Consider the following 21,503-nt stretch of genomic DNA (forward strand, 5'->3'; position numbering starts at 1 on the left):
GCGTATTATTAACGTATTATTAAAACATACTATAGTGGTGTGATTTGGCCCCTGGATTTAATATCTAGATTGGGCATAGCTTTGGGAGAGCCTAGGCCTTATATAAGTTATATAGATCAGTCTAGAGCCCTTAGAGTATTTAACAACTCGGATAGGCACGACGGACACATAATACGCTCTTTTCTTTCTTTCTTACTGCCTGTTTTACTAACTGATTATAACCGACCAACCGACTAACCGACTGACTGACAGACAGATAGACAGCACTATGACTTTCCTATCTTAGAGAGGTCGTACCCTCCTACATATTTTATGGCATTCCACATAGGGACAACGGCAAGCTCTTTAGATTAGAAGTCCAGCGCTACATATATAGAAGACGCATAGGAACGTGCTGCAGCCACTAAAAACTGTTAAGTCACTATTACCGGAAGCCGTTAAGTCACTAATAGGTGCGGAAATTAAGTATGGAACTACTAGCGACGTACGCGCAGGCATTACTATTACTAAGATAAGTTAACAACACTTTCGGAGATTGTTATTTAAGACCTATAGTAGACAGAATAGATAACTAGGAGTGGGAATATAAGCATAGGGTACAGTAGGACGGAGGATAAAAGAGAGGGTTATGATGCATTAGGACTAGCAGAAAGAAGTCTTTAATTTTTTATTTACTATATTTGTAACGGTCTATATAATTCTTCTAGTATTTATATAAGCCTCCCTTAAATTTATAAGAGTAATAGCGACAGGACCGATAAAGGGAATACTAGGAATGCTAGGCCTATTCTATAATAACGGCAGAGAAGAAAGTAGGCAGCCTATTAACCTACAAAGTTTTCCTAACCTAGAGGATGCGGTACTAGACCTAACTCCTATAACGTCCAGAACCGATAACCTTTAGTAAAAAGAGGATAAGAACTAGGAGGTTAACTTACCTATCTCAGAAGAAACTGCTAGTCTATTACCTTGCGATAAACTACTAATAGAATAAGATAAGGTATATATTATGGCCTAGCCTATACTAGCTTTAGGGACTCTAGGAACTCCTTACTTTACAGGATAAAACGTGTTGCAATTTATTGAACAATATAAGCGACTATGCATTTAACACCATGTTATAGACGATAAGAAGCATTAAGGACTTCCGGAATATTATAACTATTAAATAGGGACCTAGATCTAAAGTCTACCTAAGTTTATTATTGCAGATAAATAGAACTTATAAGAAAGCTTTAGATAGACTACTAAGAAAGTGACTACTTTTAATAAGTTAAGATGGTAGAATTCTTGGAAGCGTATATACTATAGTATAGAAACAACCCACCTAGTAGTATACGCGAGTACTGCAGACAATTTACACTAATTTCCTAGAAAGTTACTAAAGCTAGTAATTTAGAAAACCGTAAACGAGGATACTGGTTTATAAAAGGACTCCTATTTAAATATTAAAAATATACCATAACTAAAATAGGAGCTGACCCGGATAGATAAGAGTCTTTTAACTTCCACCTACTAAGGAGGGCTGTAGAAGACAGGCTTAATTCGCATAAGGGCGTAGACCGTTTATTAATAATAAACCCTAAGGAGCAAGGTCTCCGTTAACTAGTTAGACAATTCCATAAGCAGCAGCCAGCTATATTAAACTAGAGAGATACTACTCTTCGGCCACCTATAGTCTCTTAGCTGAATAAGTCGGCAAGTGCCCGTTATATAACCTAAGAGACAGACCCTAAGCTAGAGAGCCTTACTAGTTAACTCTGGAAGCTTAATCTTAGGATAGTTAAATTAGTAAGCGTTATATCTTTAATGCCGTTCCTTAATAGAATTCGCTAAGACCTAATATAGTATATATAGCTCCTAAATAAGGCGTTAGCGCGTTAAGAATAAGTAGGTTTATAACTAGTAATAAATAATAACGGACTACTACTATCCTATAAAGGGGCGCTATAAGAGTAATATAAGCTAGGTTTAGGAAGGTATAAAAGACTAGGAAACCCTAGTGCATACTAGGTATAAGATAAGATGTATTATAGATATAGAGGCCCTTATTATTTTATTAATTAATGCCTAAAGCTCTAAGAACTAGTTAGCCGGGGGTTTCTATATATAAATAAGAATAACTAAATCTGTACTAGAACACGTTAGCGCCTAGGATATCCACTCCTATATTTACCAAGCAGCTATTAAATTTAGTTCCTTAAAGACTAGCTAAGGCAGAATGCGAATATCGATCCTAATGCGACGGCGATAGGCATCCAACCAAATATATCTTTAGTAGAGCTTATAGAAAGCAATGGCGCTAAAAGTAAAGAAGAGCTCGGCGAGTCCTGGGAAGATATATACTAAGTGGAGTTAGTATATATTAATCCAGTAGGAGCAGCAACCTAGTTGTAGCCTATAACACAGTTATACGATCTTAGGAAGCTAAGAGAAGACGTTAGGGTAATAAAACCACCTCTAAAACCGACTAGTTCGTAACCAGCAATAGTTCGAAATATATAACTAGGAGGATATATCTAAATCGCACTACAACTATAGCGGCAGGCCCCCTATTCACTAGTAAATAATAAGGAGACTAACGAAATGGACTATGCTAAATAGCTAAAAAGAGAAGTAGAGTAAGGAACGGAAGTAACTGCGACCGCTAAAGCACCGCGACTAAAGCCAGTCAGGATAATAGACATATTAAAAGGGAATATCTTAAGCCCAACTATAATGGCGGACAAGATCTTATTAAAAACTATTAAAGTTACTGTTAGTAACTGCCTCGTGTATATACCTAAAGTCGCAAGGTTATTCTTTAAGCCGCTCCCGCCACCTCTTATAGAACCTTACTAACAAAAGTAAAAGGGCGTTAAGGCATCTATATTGTCGGCGTACTTAACGTTTTATACTAATTAAGCTAGCCTAACGACTGCGAAGGTAGACTAGATTAAACGGGAAGTAGGATTTACCTAGTTTTAATAATAATGCCTAAAGATAGAAGCATAAATAGGAGATAAAAGGGTTAAGTGCTTAATTAACTCTGGAGCGGAGCTTAACCTTATTAAGGAAAGTGTGGCTCTATAATACGGCTTGCCAATATTAAGTCTGCCCCTATAGTTATAGGGCGTACGTCTAACGTCTGCAAATAGGACTTAATCTAAGTTTATTAGATTAGTATATACAGCCGCTATAGTTATAGGGGACGTCTTAATATCCACGACTTTTATTACTGTAGGAGAAATGTCATATAAGGTAATACCCAGTAAGCTATGGTTGGTAAGGGCTAGGCTAGTAACGCAGCAAACCGCAATAGGCCAGGTATCTTATATTATTTAATTAAAAAATAGCGGAGTCGAAATAAGGTTCTTAACATCCTATAAGGACGCAATATTCCTTAGACTAGATAAAGGAATTAGTATAGGTAGTAGTTCGGGAAACGTATAACTAGTGCGACCGCTAGGATTGTATCTAGGGTTACTTATAACCCGGCGTATTAGGATAAAGAGGATGCTAAGGACGGAGAGGAGGGAAATAAGGTACGACTTCAATAAGGACGTTTGCTATTTTGGATATCTGCTAAATAGGGCAATTAACGGAAAGAAGAGCATAACGCTAAATAGAGAAAGCTCAACAGTAAAACGTTAAAGGAAGTCCTAACGAAGCACTTAGGAAGAAGGCAGAAGCTAGTATTTAAAGCGAAGGCTAGATCCCTTATATATTAAATATTAAAGATAACAGATCTATTTATAATGTAAATAGAAGGCTATAGAAGCAAGGCCTAATAAAACGCTATAAGTATAGCAACTACGTATAAACGAAAGGTAGAGAAGGTCCGCCCGGTTAATTCGTTAGCACTAGATAAAATGGTTATAGGAGGAATAATAGAGTGGCGAGAAGTGGCCTTGCGTCAGCAAAAGGCGTCTATTTAAGGGTTGCCCCTTAGTCCATATAATTATTTCCTTAAGCCGCAGTATATTAAGCTGGCCTACGGTACATAGCTAAAGCTAAAATAATTAGAGCGCGTGATTATAGGGAACCTTTAGCTAAGAGAATAAGAAATCTTTAAGGCCATATTGTTTAACCGAGAAGAGGCTCTAGTATAGGAGTTCTCTAAAATGGGTCGTGTTAGCAGAGATATAACTCTACTATTAAAGATTAAGACTGTACCGTATAAAGTATAGTAAGTGCCAAACTTCCCTATACTAAGAGCCCTATAAGGGGAAGTAATAAATATATTACAAGAATAACTAGCTTAAGGGACTCTGGAATATTACGAAAGCCTATATAGAAATCTATAGTTTTTTATAAGTAAAAAGGAATATAAAAAGTACCGGCTAATTAACGCGGCAATAAATATCAACTAAGTAACTATTAGGGACGTAAATCTGCCGCTATATGCTAATAAGTTTTCTAAGGAGTTTATAGGGTATAAAGTTATATCTCTAGTGGACTTCTTCTTTAGATATAACTAATTGGAGCTAGATATAAAAAGCAGGAACCTAACGGCCTTTATAACACCTCTAGGACTTCTATAATAAATAATAGTACCTATAAAAGGAATGAATTCGGTAGCCTAGTTCGTAAGGACAATTACTAAGATTCTAGAGCGATATATCCCACACTATACCTTGCCGTTTCTAGATAATATTATAGTAAAAGGACCATAGACAATATATAATGGAGAAGAGAGCCTTTTAGGCGTGCGCAGATACATTTTAGAATATATTATGTGGCTGGACAGAGTACTTACAGATTTAGAACGAGCTAGGTATATAATCTTAGGCGTAAAGTCTTATTTCTACAAGGACGAGATTATAGTAGTTAGTTACCGCTATAATAAAAAGGGGCGATATCTAGAAGAGTTAAAAGTCGCAAAGATTATTTACTAGAGAGATTATGAAGATATTATATCTGCCCAAGCCTTTATAGGAGTTGTTGTATATTACCAAATATAGGTAAAAGACTTCGTAATAAAGGCAGAGCTAATCTTCCGACTGCTATGAGTAAACGTTCCGTTTATATAGGGCATAGAGTAGATAACTGCTATAAAGACTCTAAAGCATGCAATCACTACTATACCCGCGTTAGTTTAACTAGATTATAGTAAGGAGGCTAGGCTAATTATTCTCGCCGTTAACGGATGTAAGAATGGGTAGGGATGCGGTCTTATACAACTAGACGTGTAAGGTTATCGCCACCTATATTAATATAAGAGTGGTATTTAGTCTTAAGTAGAGTAGAAGTACAATTTAGAAAAGCTTAAATATTGGGCATTGCTATATACATTAAAGAAGTATTAAGTATACCTATACGGCGTCCGCTTTACGGTTAAAACGGATATAAATACCTTAATCGCGCAACTAAATTATGCTGCTATCAATTTACCAGGAGCCTTAATAACACAATAGCTAGCATAGATTTAGTTATGGGACTTTAATATTAGGCATGTTTTAGGGAAGAAGAATAGCCTAGCTAATAGACTATTATAATAACTACTAGATAGCGAACGACCTAATAAGCCAACTAAAGATATTAAAGAGTTTATTAACTGCGAACTAAGTGCTTTAGAATACACGGCTAGCCCAGTTAAAATAGAGGTGGATCTGCTATTAGAAGACTTGTATTTTAGGGAGTCTTAAAAGATTATAAAATAGCTAGTGACCTTATAACGTCTAGAAGAAATAAATACTAAAGAATTTAAAAAGTTTAAACAATATACGCTGAAATTCCTAGTGCGCAATTAATAGCTCTTCTACTAATAGTCGAAAAATGTACTGATATAAAGGGTAGTTAATAATAAGGACGCTTAGTAAGAGATTATTAAAAGCCTTTATAATTAAAGCGGATATTACAGATAAGAAGGAACGTATTAGAGGATCTTAAATTAATATTAGTGGCTAGGGCTATAGGATTAGATATTATAGTATATTAAGTCATGTCTATAATACTAGGAGCGACAGTTAGGATAGAAAGAAGAAGCGATATACTCTATATGGGAGTCCACCTTATAGCAATAAGTAGTAGTAGATATTATATTTATGCCTCTAAGCCGTCTCGGATTCTAGTACCTAGCTATTACTTAAGAATATATATCTAAATAGGTGGAAGCTCGGGCCCTTTAAAATAAGGATGTAAAAAGTATAGCAAAGTTCCTCTATAAAGATATTATCTGCCAATAGGGAGCATTCGGATAGCTCTCTGTAAATAGTGGAGAAGAAAATGCTAACGTTACCGCTGCGCTCGCAGAGCTCTACAATATTAAGAGGGTTATAGCTTCCGCTTACCACGCTTAGGCGTAAGGCTTTATAGAGCAAGGCTATAAACCTATAATAGACGCTTTAGCGAAGATAGATGGCTTATAGCTGGATAATCTTTATACCGTTTTATAGGCAGATAGAATAACTATTAAGCAGCCTATAGGAATAACACTGGTAAGAGTTATATACGGATACAAGCATGTCCTTTTTATTAAACTCTATATACCTACTTAGTAGATACTGCCTTAGTAAATAGTCCGGACCACTATAGAGCTATTAGCACTTTGTATAAAGCAGTTTAACTAAAAAGACGTAGATATAAAAGAGGCTGTTGCGCGTATAAAACGACTAAGGGTAGTAAATAAGGAGTACTTTAATAACACCTACCGCATTTACTAGGACGGATTTAAGGTTAGAGATATAGTTATACTTTATAACACGTAGCTTAAGCAAGACTATTCTAGTAGTCGCAAGTTAGATCTAAAATGGCTAGGCCCGTTCCGTGTACGTAAGAGTTACCCTTATAAAGGATGGTACTTAATTAAGGATCTTAACGGCATGCCATTCCGTGATTAAACTCCAGGGAATAGATTAAAAAAGTTCTATTAATAACAGATATCTAAGGTCTGCTAGAAAGACTAGCTTAACTAGTTAGGCGAAACTATACTATAAGAAATAACAGTAGAGCTAGAACCTAAGGAGGATGCTATATAAAATTCACCAGTATCACAACGCCGTGTAGTTTAAGAAGTGCGCGTTTTAGAAAGATTATTTAACAGAACTAAGTATAAATCATTTAACTAGGGGATAGTTAAGTTCTAAGGTGGGGGAAGGGATATAGATAACAGCCGTGTAATCCGTTTATTTATTTACCGTATTTCCTAAAGCTCTTTCTATTACGCTTTCTTATTTACTTTTTTAGTTAGGAATCTAATACATAGTAGCAGTAAGGTAAAAATAGAAGAATGTTTACGCATAACTATCTAGTATTATTTACTACAAAGATATTAGTTCCGCTTACCGCCTTCACCAAGCTAATAGTAATTTTCTATCCCAAGGATAGAAAATTATAATTGGTCTATTTAACAATTAGAGCCAGTAGAACTCTATACCACTACCTAAATTTAGTAGACCATTTAGATTAGGAAGCCCTATTTAAAACTTTACCTTTTTACCCTTAATAAACCTTAAACATAGTCGCAATTAGTTAAAGTTATAAATTAAACAGAATTAACAATAGTATATTTATAATGTCTTTATCTAGTAGACCTCTAGTACTATATAAAGGAGCTAAGTAATAGATTAGTAACGTCCTTATAGAAGTCAGAGGCTTCGCAGTTAATTAGTATCAGGTAGTACTCCTCTAAATCTATAACGAGATTCTGCTCTCTTAAAAAAACTACGCAGATACTACTAGTATAGTAGTTAATTTCGTTAACTAGGATAACGGGCTGTAAGTATCTCTAGGAAGGGACGCGTTCTTATTAATCTTTAAGAATATCTCTAACGTTAGTAAGATGGCAAAAGATTAAAGAAATTAGTATAATAAAGCTAGAGAAACTATCCGAAAGTCCTAGGGATAAGGTGTTCTTAACAGTCCACTTAAACACGCGGTCTCCTATTACTTCCTTTCTACCGCCTAAAAGCTTACCGTCCACCTACTTTATAAAGTAACGGCATAAGTTAATAAGGCCCTAATTAATAGGCTTAAACATCTAGGACGCGGTATTAAGAATACTACTTAACTATAGCCGACCGATTTTGCGCTCGCGCCAAAGATACTAGGAAGGGCAGTATTAGACTAGGTGGTGAATAAGTATAGCTTAGGAAGATACTTAACTGGCTTCTTTATTCTAAATAAGGACCTGCCGCTAAGAAGTAGGAGACTAACTACTATGGGGCTAGAGGTTACTAATATCGGAATTAGACAAGCAGGAGAGAGCTTGGCTTTTATACTATAAATATATTTATAACATACTTCTAACATAATAAATCCCTTAGCCTTTTAGCCATTAACACCTATTTAAGGAGGAGGTGTTAGTATTATGCCAAGTCCGTCCTAACAAGGATTACCTATATTAGTTAACTTACCTTTATTATCTATAAACGAGAGCATTCTTACAGCTAGAACGCCTATTAGCTTGCCCTCACAGCTGCTAGTATCTTTATTAAGAAGGAATCTAAAAAGAGAGCTAACGATTACTTACTTAGAAGTAGGAGGGCTAGGAGTAGAATTAATGTTTAATAAGAACGTTATTAAGCCGGGAGATAATAAGGAGTATATTAAGGAGGCCGCAGATACTATAGCGATATTCCGCGTAAAACAAGGGTGTGACTATAAGGATGATATACCCGCTTATCTTAAGGCGTCCCTAAACTAAACCACTAAAATTAAACTAACTAAGGTTATAAAGCTCTTGCGTAGTTAGTATAAGGCAGCTAGTTCTAATCTAGAGATATATAAGATCTGCTAAATATATACGTAAGCTATAGGAGGACGTATAGGTTTAGCGATAAAGGGTCTAAACTACGCCACACTATATTATAGACTCCGTTTAATATATTACGCTTATAACCACTTTAGCACTATAAAGACCGATCCTACTATATACTCTTAGTTTAGAAAGGCTTATAGACCTCTAGTTTTATCTAATTCCTTAGGACCGTATAAGTTTATTTATAACTTAGCGCTAAGGTTTTTATACAACAGAGAGGCTTTACTTAATTAGATAATGTTACTAGAAGACTAAGAAGTATGGCAGCGAGAAGGATCTATAATTTCGAACGTGTTTAGATAGTAGTAGAATTCTAGTATCTTGGCGATAATCGATAAGGAAATGCGTATATACCGCCACCATTAGCGTCTAATTAATGGGCGGCTAAATTACAGCTAGTTAAGAACGATAGTCTATGGTCTTTGCCAATAGCTAATAAGATAAGACCCTTAGTATTATCGTCTCTATTGCGCCCTTAGACCTAATAGCTAGTAGCGACTTATCTCCTACCCTTATTATGCGAAATTTGCAGTTAAAGGAGACTCTACAGCTTTCCGCTATATTAACGTTAATATTCCCTTGCTCCTTAAAAGTGGACGTAGTACTAATATAATCTAAGGGAGCGTTTCTCTAGATAATAAGACTAAGGATAACTGCACGATTATTCTACTTAGCATACATTACCACCTAAAATTATAGTAGGAGGATCTTAAGGCGCGAGGATTAACTAAGGGTAATGGATTTGTTTATAAGATCTCTAACCAAAACTGGACTACTAAAGACGTAAAAAAGTATGCGACTAACTGGGTAGCTTAGCTATATAAGAAAGGAGATATATATATAACTATACCTTCCCTTCCTTATAGAGCAAAAGGACCTTTAACTGGAACCCGGCGAATAATACTGCTATAGTTTATTGGTATTTAGGACGATTATAATAACCTTAAGGTTACTAAAGGAGGTACTTAGGTAGAGTTGGCAGATGCGCACCGAGACTTAAAAGCGCCGCCCTGTACGCCGTCTAGATATGCTAATCTCTATGGCGCAATTCTATATTACTTCCCTATAGTAGTTAAGCTTATAGCTGCCAGCGCTCTATCTAACGCCCTTCTCGGTAAATAACAATAGGATTCTCTAGTAGTAGTTTGAGATTATAACCTTCTTCTTAATAGCAACAGGAATGAAGTTAGGAAATGGATGCATTCCTACCGTTTTAGGGCCGTTAAGAATTATAAAGATGCGTTTAAGCTAATACGTGTAACTAAGATAGAACGCTTTAATAGCCGCTCTTACTTCTACTGTATTAATAATAGAATCAATCCTTTAGCTGTTACGGTAGATCTAAGTAGAGTGCCCCTAGTTATTATAGAAGGATAGAGTTATATAGAGTTGCCTAAAGAATTATGGGACAGAACTAAGTAAATAGAAGGGTATAAAAGAGCTATATTATCTAAGAGCCGCCAGTCTAAAGTCTCTCTTATTACTTAGCTAAGTAGACGAGAACGGTCTTATTTAACCAGAACGGAGTCTTCTTGTTCGCTATCTTGGGTTCGTGATAAGGGTAAGGAACGTATATAATTACCTACCGCGCCTTCATTTTAAAGATAAGGAGTTTTGGAGTTTTAGAAGTCGTTAGGGGACAACAACTTAGGCGGGGGAGGTATGTAGTGGTGTAATTTGGCCCCTGGATTTAACATCTAGATTAGGTATAGCTTTGGGAGAGCCTAGGCCTTATATAAGTTATATAGATCGGTCTGGAGCCCTTAGAGTATTTAATAACTTAGATAAGTACGACGGACACACAATACACTCTTTTCTTTCTTTCTTACTGCCTGTTCTACTGACTAATTACGACTAACTAACCAACTAACCGACTGACTGACAGACAGACAGACAGCACTGTGACTTTCCTATCTTAGAGAGGTCGTACCCTCCCACAATACTAGGACCGCTCTTTACACTAAACGGCATTACTAGGTATTTAAAAAGTCCCTATTATATATAGAAAGCTATATACTTTTTATCTCCTTTATAAACATAGATTTAATTAAAGGTAGCGACTACGTTAAGCTTTGTAAAGTATCATGCTTTTACTAAGTAGTTAAGCGTTTTTTAAAGTAGAGAAATTGGATATTAGTTTTAAATCGTAATTATATTTAAGGCTTAATAATTAATATAGAATCTTAAGCCTCCTCTAGGTTTTTTAATAAATAGTATAGATAAGGCAAATAGTAATTAACTAGGGCGAATAAATCCTTTCTTTAGGTGCTCTTTAAGGTATTATTATATTATAAGTAGCTCTTCTTATAACATACCATATAACGGGCTAAACTTTAGCGTTATACTAGGTTTAAGTTCTATCTTAAAATTATACTCGTCTTAATATAGGGGTAGTTAGTTTACGAATTGTTTCTTAAACGTATTAATTAGATTATAATATTCTTTAGGTATAAGAGGTTAGGGGTTAATATATTACTTTAGTTCTAACGCCTTCTTAATATCTTCTAGTATTATAGTAAAGATTTTATAGTCTTATTTTCTTACTAACAAATAAAAGGGTACGGCTTATACTATATAAATTTTAAGGGATTTTAATATATTATCTTCGTATTCTTTACCGCAATTAGTAGTTATAACTTTATTATATTAGTTTAAGGTTTATAGCAAGGGCAATTTATATTATATTAAATTTAAATAGTCGTATACGTGTTTATAGGGCAAGTGGTATTTTAAGTAATAACTTTAGCAGTAGGTTATATAGAATTTTAGTATTTCTTTAACCTAGCTAATTAAAGGGTTATATTATTTCAGCTATTTATATTTAAGTATTACCTTATAATGCTTTAAGGGTATTATAAATAGGGAAACGTATTTAAGGTATTTGCCTATTTACATCTTTATAAAAGTATAGTGCGTTAGTTTACTATATATTAAAGGCTTACTCTTAAAGCCTTATAGGCCTTATAGCTTATTAAGTTTCTTTAAATTTAAGTATTAAGTTTTTGCGTAGTTTGTATTAATAAAGCCTATATTAGTAGCTCCGCTATCTATAAGGATTTATACTTCCTTCTATTTTCTAAGTATTTAAATCTTACTAAGTATATTAAGGGAGTTGTGTCGTGTATTAGCGCTAAAAGAGCCTAGATATTTATACTCTTCCACTTTTTATCTTAAGGCGCAACTTAGCCCTAGGATAATTCGTTTTCTAAGTTAACTAAGGGCAAGATGCTTTATAGCAACTAAGTATAATTTATAGAATAAGTATAACTTAAGGACTAAGAGGAGCTACGGCGGACCTTTTTAAAAGGATAAGTTTAGCAATCCCTTTAAATATATCCCTTTTTTCTATATCCGAAATATTCTTTATTTATCGGTCCCTAAGGGTGTATAGGATTAAGTAGTATTAAGGTCCATAGGGTTATATATAGGGCTTTTAGGTCTTAGAGATAGATTACGCTTTAGGGTATATACTAGTTTTATAAAGTTTTAAATATAAGGTATAGTTAGCTTTAGGGAATAAGTTTATTTATTATATTAAAGGTCCTTATTAATTCGTTAATATATTATAGCAAATTTGGGTAAATCCTTTAGTAGTTTTCTGCCTACTAACTATACTCTAATTTTATCCAAAATAGCTTAGCGGAGAGTAATAACTTTAGCAGCTTTATTTTAATCTAGTTTACTAATAAGGCCTAAAAATTCTAAAAAGAAGCTAGTAAAGTCTTAGTTCCGTTATTATAGGTTTTTAAATTTAGTAACAGCTATATATTTATAGCTAGCGTTATTATATATTCGTTCTAGTAGAGAGATAAAAATTTTAAAATTAATAAAGGTGCCGTTATAAAAGAATAGATCTATAGTTTATATAGCGTCTTTACTTAAATAAGACATTCTATAGCTAATCTTGCTAGCTTTAATAGGGTATTAGTTATAGTTTATTAAAAGTTTAAGATAGAGCTTAGTTATAAAGGGATATAGGTTATTTTAATTTCTATTAAATATTGGAGGGTCGGGGAGCTTTTTAGATTTTATAGTAAGTACTAGGTTTATTACAGGTATAGGTTAAGCTACCGTTACTAGTTTAGGGTTTATATTTAATAGGTTAGATTCGCATATAGTTATTTTAATTTTATTTATAGGTGTTGCTATTAAGGTCTCTAACGCGAGTACTTTAGTGTTATAAAGTTCTTTGTATATTGCTTTAATTAATTACTAATACTAAGCTTTTAGTATAGTTTATTACTAGGCTAAGGCATCTATAAAGGACTGTTATATTATAGTTATTTATTCCTTAACTAGGGCCATAATAGTTAATATAGTGGATTTAAGTTCGTTTGCCATTTTAAGGGTATTAGTATTAATATAATATAATGTAAGGGCGCGAAAAGACTTTAGGGAAGATTTAAAGAAACGATATAAATTTTATCTAAATTTAAGGGTATATAGCTCTCGCTAAGAACAAGACGTTGCGTAAAAGAGAGAAAGGAATAATAAGAGAATTATATAATTAAATAGTTAGGGGCTTAGTGGTCGATGCGTGCGTATATACGTACGCGGTCTTCGACAGACTTTGGTAATTCAATTGATCTGGCAGATTTTGGTTAAAGCGTCGGAATTCGTCTATCGAGTGTTTCACCGAGACATTCCTACTATAACTGGGCTAGTTCTATTACACTATCTAATCTATATAAGGATAAAGTAGGAGCTATATTTACGCCGTTAGTTTAAGTAAAAGTTATCGACTTATACTAATTAGTTTAAGTAAAAGTGTTAAGAATTAACCTTTAGTAGCTTAGGGAGGCTAGATACCCAGCCTCCTTAATATTATACTATATAGCTACTAACCTTCCTAGGTTAGAATATTAAGTAATTAAAGCACTATATTTTAATATAATTCTTCCTTTCTAAGCAACACTATAAGGAAATTAAGAAGATTACTAAGGAAGAGCGGCAAAGATTAGTTAATTTAGTTGTTTTTAATCGGCGTTAAAATACCTAAGGCCCTAGCTTAATTGTAGATTAATAGCTCTATAATTAAAGGAACAATCGCAATTCGGTGGTAGAATAGGTAGAGAGCTAGTTAGAAAGCCTAGGGTAGTAGAGGCAATTAAGGCCTTAAAACCCTTAAAAGCCTATAAAATATAAGATGTGGTAGAACGAGATGAATTAGGTAAATATTAGATACTAAAACACTACGTTTTGGAAGCTATATAGATAATATACTAGTATTAAAAGCTTCAATCGCGTTGATTGAGTTGATTTTGGTGGGGTCTTAACATCAAAACCACACTTTGCCCAAATAGGAAGGAGAAATATCTTTTTGGTTCGTCCTCCGTACCTTTTTGCCCAAAATCGCGTGCTAGGGTACTCGGGGGCGGTCGCTGCGCGCTCGTGCGGGGTTCGGGCGCGTTATCAACCTCGTATTAACCCGGGTGTAACCGCGCCAAATAACCCCCCGGTGTGTAGGGGTGTGAATACACCGTGTAAGTCAAAATATTACACGTGTACACCGTGTATTACACAATGTAATACACTGTGTAAGTGTAAGCTTATATAATATATTATATATCGTAATCCTCAACGTCCTCCTGATTAACCTCATCGTCGTCAAATTTATATACATCCGGTTTAAAAAGAGCCTCTACTAGATCCTTATCCTTTTCTTCATCCTTATCCTCCTTATCGTTAAACTAGGTGTCCCTTTCGTCTCTAATTCTCTCTCGTATTCGTAGATTCCAGTATATATATACTAGCTTGTTCACTTAATCATTTAATAAAGAATTCCTATTTTTACTGTGAATATAGCCAAAGGCTAACCAGTTCCTTTCTGTAGCACCTATAGTAGGTAATATTAAAAGCGCCCACTTTGCCAATTGAATAAGCTCCGTATGAGATAAAAAGAGACTCTTCTACTATAGAACTACATCTATCTTCTTCGCAGCTGCCCAATCAAGAGGCCTACTAAAAGGACCTGATCTGGCTCGTAATTCAAGAAGCTCTACGTACACTATAGCGGTCTTCTTTTTATCGTTTTTATAGTGCTCTAATAGCCAACCTCTAATACCTTTTATTTGCTTATCGGTGACGTTAATAGGCCTCTTATCGCGGGCAACAGGGTCGTAGAGGTAGGCAATTGTCATAAGGGGGTGGTAGAGCTTTTTAAAGCGCTAGTTAATAAGTTCGTACGCCTCCGAACGAGTAAGTAGAGAATTTAATAAGGTAGCCGTCTCTTTAAGTAGGAAGGTATAATAAGCGTACAAGCGCAAGAGCTTTGGCTTATTAGTTTTAAGTGATATTATTACTTAAAGAAAAGGTGTTAATAGAGCCTCCAATTCCTTTATCTTGGCCCAGTATTGCTTGTTAAGGATTACGTTCCTCATCCTATTATACTTCTCCTTTGCATCTGCGTCTAGCTTATTACCTTGGCAAGCTTATTAATTAAGAATAGCCCGTTACATTACTTTAATATTTCTAATATTTAATCGGACGGTATATAATTTGCCCTGCCACCTTGTTTTACTTAGCAGTTATAGAGCAACGAACTTTTAATTAATTTCTTTAGCAGTAGCTTTAAGCAGGCCGTTTAAAACACCTAAATTCTTCTAATATTAATTGACCTCTTTAATAGCTTTAAAGTATTAATAAAGCTTTAGCACCTTTATAATATCCTTAACCAAAAGGTTTATTATATAAGAGCCGCAGCCAAGGCAGAGAATCTTAGGGTACTCTATTTATACACCCTTCCAAGACTTCTTTATATTGCTGGCGTTGTTAATAGTTATAGCGACAATATTCTTAGGACCAATTTCCTTAATTATGTCGTTCAAACCGTCTGCAATATATTAACTAGTGTGGCGATCCTTTCCTGTTGCAATTAACTTTAGGAATATAGCCTCTGATCGAGCAATTAACAGGTAGTTAATAATACTCTCGCCCCAAGAATTTGACCAGCCATTAGATACTAGCGTTAGCTTACCCAAATATTAAGTAATTAGGCCGTTTATTCCAGCCTTAAGCTTCTTATATATTTGATCAAGAAGAGGATTAGCTAGCTAGTAGCGTGAGGGAGGCTTATAGGCAGGTTAAATTCGATAGAGGAACTTAAGGAACAGCTTATTCTTAACCTAGGATAATTAGTAAGTGATTAAAATATTAATTAAGTAGCTACTTACTAAACTTAGAGCAATTCCAGCACCAAAAAAGAACTTAGCAAGAAGCTCGTTAAGTACAGCTGCCTCTGCTGTCTTAACGCTATCATGCCAAGCTCCCTTACATAGTCGCTTGTAATTGGGCTTTGATAAAGCGCTTTCTAGAGCCTCTAATAAGTGTGGTTAATATTCGGAATATAGGCGTTAAGGTAGTTCTTGGCACTTTTTAAGATGGGCAACGACTTTCTGACGGCTATTTGAGTGCTATATCTTCTGGTAGTGAATACAGACAACCTTTGGGTGGGTTTTACCAGGGAGCTTATAGGTAGCAACCTCCTTCCAGCATTGATTAGCTGTAGAGCCTCCCATTTGGTGACGGTGGCCCTTGGTTAAACGGTTTGAGGTAGGCCTAAAACACCACGCCAAGACTCGTGATAAAGACGAGTATACAGCTCAAAGAAAGAGTGCGATGAATGGCGTTGTAAATGGATGCTCTGCTCTAGTAATTTGCTATGGACGAGCCATTCAAAGGAAAGATTCTTCATTACACTGTTTACTAAGCATGTGGTCCGTGCAATACACGGTGTAAGCCTCCAGAATACACGTGTACACCGTGTATGTACACAAGTGTATGTACACGTGTAAGTGTAAGCTCACACCCCTACCGGTGTGTGATATTAAGCCTTTTGTCGCCTATCAGGCGGCAACAACTTCGAACCCTTTAAAATTAAAGTGCCAAGAGGTCCCTGTCCAAGCCTCCTGCCCGGCCTAACATTCGTGCCATCCCAAATCGTTTCGCATGTGCACCCCGTTCACTCTACCGGCCCGATCCCTCGTGGAAGAGCGCATCAGTGAAAGCGCACACAAATGCTGAAGCTCAAAGGTCAACAATAGGTCCGATCTGCTGTTCCTCCCACCTAGTTCTTCATTTATGTCTTCTCTTTTCGGGCTAGGCCAGCTTCTCAAGGGCAAACTAGGCGTGTACACTATCACCAGACAACTCCATCAATCGATTTGGTTGGCAATGTATGAGTTGCTGTCTGATATTTCATGTCTTGGACTAACGAACAGAGCTTTAGCAACCAGAACGAAAAAACTGTCGTGATTAAGAGTATTCGTCATTTTCGCCTTGAAAACGAACGCGACGTTCTAAGGCGCTTCCAAGCCCGGGCCCCTTCCCTCCGTCCATTAATCGATGAGATAGAAGATCCGTCCGATCCACCAGCGCTTGTTCTAAAGTACCTCGATGACGACGTGTTACGTGCTTCAGCAGCTAAGAAGCTTACCCGTCCGGAAGTCAAATTCGTTATAAGAAATCTGCTTGAAGCACTAAAAGTGCTACATGAGGATGGTTATATACACACAGGTATAGCGTCTTTAGAGCTGCTTCCCACAACATGTTGAGACCACTAATTATGTTTAAATTTGCAGATATCAAGCCTGATAACGTATTAGTGAACTATAGACCGGGGGGTATCCGGTTCGCCGACGTTAAGCTAGCCGATTGCGGAAGTACGGTTCATAGTAACTCCGGATATGCAAAGGAGGGCGACATTATTGGAGCGCCTATATTTCGGAGCCCCGAGGCACAACTTCAGATGAGATGGAATACTGCTACAGACATTTGGTCCCTTGGCACAATGGCAAGTAATAAGATCACTTATCGAGTCTCTGGTAACTTTACTGACCATCTTTCGTTGCATAGCTTATAAGCCTACTCTGGGGTGGGAACTGGCATATTTTTAAACCGGATGTCCCGGTCGACCATGAGCATTATGATCTGAAGATCCTTATGAAACATCATCAATATTTTGGACCATTCCCTTTGTCATACCGGGAGATAGCAGACGAAGACACTTTAACCATTCTTGCACACGTTATGAATGGAGTGCCTCACGAGATATTGAAGCCATTTCAGTTCATCACTGAACGGGAGATCGCTAAGGAGGACAAAGCATTCCTACTCAAGATCATGAAACTCGATCCAAGAGATAGGCCTACAGCAAAGGAGCTCTTGCAAGATGAGTGGTTTCAGGGAGAGTATTCAGATGGTCTTGTTCAAGGTGGGGTTAACAAGATAGAGAGGCTAAGTGTTTGAATGAGTCCAGTTTTACACGAGCATGGCAAAGAAGGAGAATTCTTGATTGGTTATGTAACCGAAACGGAGGCGAAAGGCCCATGAGGCTCGGCTGAGCGCCCGCTAGCTACACGTGATCCTGCCTTTCCCTCAGACCACAATAGGAGGCCGGATAAATCCGGCCCGATGGCGCTAAACCAGTTCAGGTCATCTGTCCTGTTATAGTCTAAGACACTTTGGCCGACGTTTATAACGTACGTCGCTATATCTATTACGGAGTGAGTATAAGCGACGATAATATATAGTAAGGTAGATATTATTAAGCTATGTATATAAACTGTATGATGAAGTTAAGACGTTGCGTAAGGAAAGAAGTTAGGAAAATGGAGAGAAAAGGTATATATTATTGACTTAGTTGCTTAGTTAATACGTATATAGGGTAGGATAGGGTTTAAGTTATAGTCCTAGCAGAACTTAGCAGAATTTGGTAGAACTTAGTAGAATATAGCAGAATGCCATATATTGCCGTTAGATTGCTATTAGATTGCTATTAGATTGCTATTTTGCGGTTAGTCTTTAATTACTAAGTTAGTAGAAATAAGTAGACGTATATAAGGTATTACAAGGATGTCTTATAATAGTACCCCCCCTTTAAACTTAAGCTTCTNCGAGATAGGGCTGTAGTAGTTCTAGGTAGAGTTTATAAAAGTCTTCTACGGCTTATATAAGTCCTATAGAGTTAACGGGTTCCTATAAGGACTTAATAAAGCCTTTTTATTTTATAAGATATATATATTAGCGTTTCTGTTTATTATACTTAATATTATTAATTCTTTTAATAAAGTACTTGTTTTTACTATCTACTTTAACTAGTAGAGGAAAGTCCTATATTTATTTAGGCAGGGCGTCTAATATAGGGGTAGTAGGGTAGAGGACTAACGTATAGAATATGGGGTGGATTTTAACTATATTAGGGAGCTTTAATTAGTANAAGTAAGAGGAGATAACCTTCTTAACTTTATAAGGGCCGGCGTTCTTTTAATTAAGTTTCTTAGTAGGTTATTTTATGTTTAGATTTTTTATATCTAGCTAAATAAAGTTACTAATTTAGTAGGCTAGTGCTAGGGTTTATTTCTTTTTTGCTGCGGCTTTATAGACAGATTAAGCCTATTTTATTTTATTAGTAAGGAACTGTTATAGTTCCTCTATCTTTTCTATAAATTTATTTACTTCTATAATTTATAAGGCGTAATAAGTAGGGTAAGGGACGTTACTAAAGGGTTTAAAACCTATTTATAAATGCTAGCTGTAGTTAGCTAGGAATAGGGAGACCTTTATAGTTTCTAAGATGGAATTATTTATAGTAAACTTAGTAAATATAAGCTAGTTAATCTAGTTATCTTATAAGTATAACGTGTATATCCGGATATATTATTCTATTATAGCGTTTATATATTCTATTTAACCGTCTATTTTTAGGTAATATATAGTAGACAGTAATGCTTTAATACGGAGTTAGGTAGTTAGTTTTTTCTAAAATATAGAGATAAACTGGCTACCTTTATTAGAGATAATTATTTTAGAGAGTCTGTAGAGTTTCTATATATAATTTAAGAATAGTTAGGCAATAATAGGCGTTAATATATTAGGGCAGGCGATTAAGTGCCTTATCTTAGATAGTTAGTCTATAACTACTATAATATTTATATAGCCTTTACTTATAAAAGGTTAATAATAAAGTTAATTAAGATGTCCTTTTATCTTTAGTCCGGAATAGGTAGTGGCTTTAATAGGCCGTTATATATCTCGCGTAAAGCTTTAGCTTATTGGCAGATATAGTAGCTAGAGACGTATCTTTATATTATATTATATATATTTAGCTAGTAATACTCCCATTAGAGTGGCTTTAGAGTTTTTCATTAGCCTAGGTAGCTAGCTACTAGTAGGTTATATACGTGTTTAAGAAGCTTAAGCTTAAGTTTATTATAGTTAAGTATAACTAGGCGGTTCTAGTAGTATAAGGGGTTCCTATAGGCTTTATATTTACTTAAAGAAATCCTTTTAAAGCGTCTAATGCTATTTTATATTAGCTTAAGCGTCTCTTAAATAAACTCGTTATTTAGGTATTTATTAATTATAATTTGTTTAATTAATTAATTAGTTATTTTAAGGACGTATACCATAATATCTTTAGTAGGAGGGTTAAATAGTTTAAGGTAAAGTAGGGTCTAATTTTAGTAAGAGCGCGCTTCTTTTAGGGCTGGCGTATCTTGTAAGTATTGGGTTAGAGCGTTAGGCTTCTAACCTTAAACACTTAGGTAGTATGTAATTAAGAATTAGAAATAAGATAAATATTTTAACTAGCAGGCCTAATAATAACTTAGCTGTTTCGTGGTTATAAAGTACTATAGGTTTTTATAGTTATTAAGGACCTTAATTAGAAATCTAGTGCCTTTAAGTTTAGGTCGCTATTATTTAAAACATCTAATAATAGCTAATAATTCCTTATCGTAGATCTTATAGTTATATTTAACTAGGCTTAGTTATTTTAAAAAGTATACTATAGGGTGTAATACTCTATCCTTATTATATTAAGACAGGATGCCTTTAGTAACGTAGTTAGATGAGTTGGCTTCTATAATACTTATTTAGTTTAGGTTAAAGTATTAAAGTATAGGCGTAGTAATAAATATAACCTTTAAATAGGTAAAGGCCTTTTTATATTCCTTATTAAAGATAAAGATTTTATTCTTTTAGGTTAGAGCTATAAGGGGTAAAACTAGGGCGGAGAAGTTATTAATAAACTATTAGTAGAAATTAGCAAATCCTATAAAGGCTCTTANGTNCTTAANATTNTNNGGTTNTTNCTAGTTTANAATTACTTTAACTTTCTTTAGGTCTATTTATATACTATTTATAGAAATAAGGAGTTTAAGGTATAGGACTTTTATTTTATAGAATTTGTATTTATTTATATCTAATTATAGACTAGCTCTATGTAGGGCTTATGTAAGAGGCCAGCCTGACCAGAACGTATGATTATCTAATCGACAGTGTCACCGGTAAGTAGAAGGTAAGTCGAAGGTAGAATGAGTTTTCACGTATTGAAGGACAAATGCTTCTGACCACTTCTATTCAGAGACTAATCGCTGGCTCTTCTCTAGAGGAGAACCAGCTCCCTATATGATCCTTCTGAGACGCTAGTAAAACCCTTTGCCCCTTATCTGTCTGACCGTGTCTTCTGGGACGTAGATGGAACATAGATGAGACCTCCTTCTGTCTCATCTGATATGTACCTTCTGGGGAATTCCGTTACAGCTTATAGGATAAAGTTAACGTGTTTCCGGTATTTGGTTAAGTTATTACTATATATTAGGATGTTATTAATATAAGTAGTATCCCTTAACCCGCTGGCGTGCACAAAGCAGGTGGTCCGTGCGGAACATCAGAATCAAAACTACGCGTGTGGCCTACATAGATTTGATCAATTAATTACCATNAACTATGCCTTCTAATCGTACTTCCAATGATATAGATC

The 21,503-nt window shown here is 35.3% G+C and overlaps 1 protein-coding gene across 1 annotated transcript; it reads left to right on the forward strand.

The window, feature by feature from the left end:
* Positions 1–16,819: 16,819 nt before the first annotated feature.
* On the forward strand, positions 16,820–18,264 carry K441DRAFT_636876 (serine/threonine protein kinase; the record flags this gene model as incomplete). Its single annotated transcript, XM_067646494.1, has 4 exons — positions 16,820–16,914; positions 16,968–17,254; positions 17,320–17,531; positions 17,594–18,264. The coding sequence occupies 4 exons, from the start codon at positions 16,820–16,822 to the stop codon at positions 17,984–17,986; spliced, it is 987 nt and encodes a 328-aa protein (XP_067503617.1). The 3' UTR covers positions 17,987–18,264.
* Positions 18,265–21,503: the final 3,239 nt, after the last annotated feature.

Source organism: Cenococcum geophilum, assembly GCF_001692895.1.
Source record: "Cenococcum geophilum 1.58 unplaced genomic scaffold K441scaffold_23, whole genome shotgun sequence".
Lineage (NCBI taxonomy): Eukaryota > Fungi > Ascomycota > Dothideomycetes > Gloniales > Gloniaceae > Cenococcum > Cenococcum geophilum.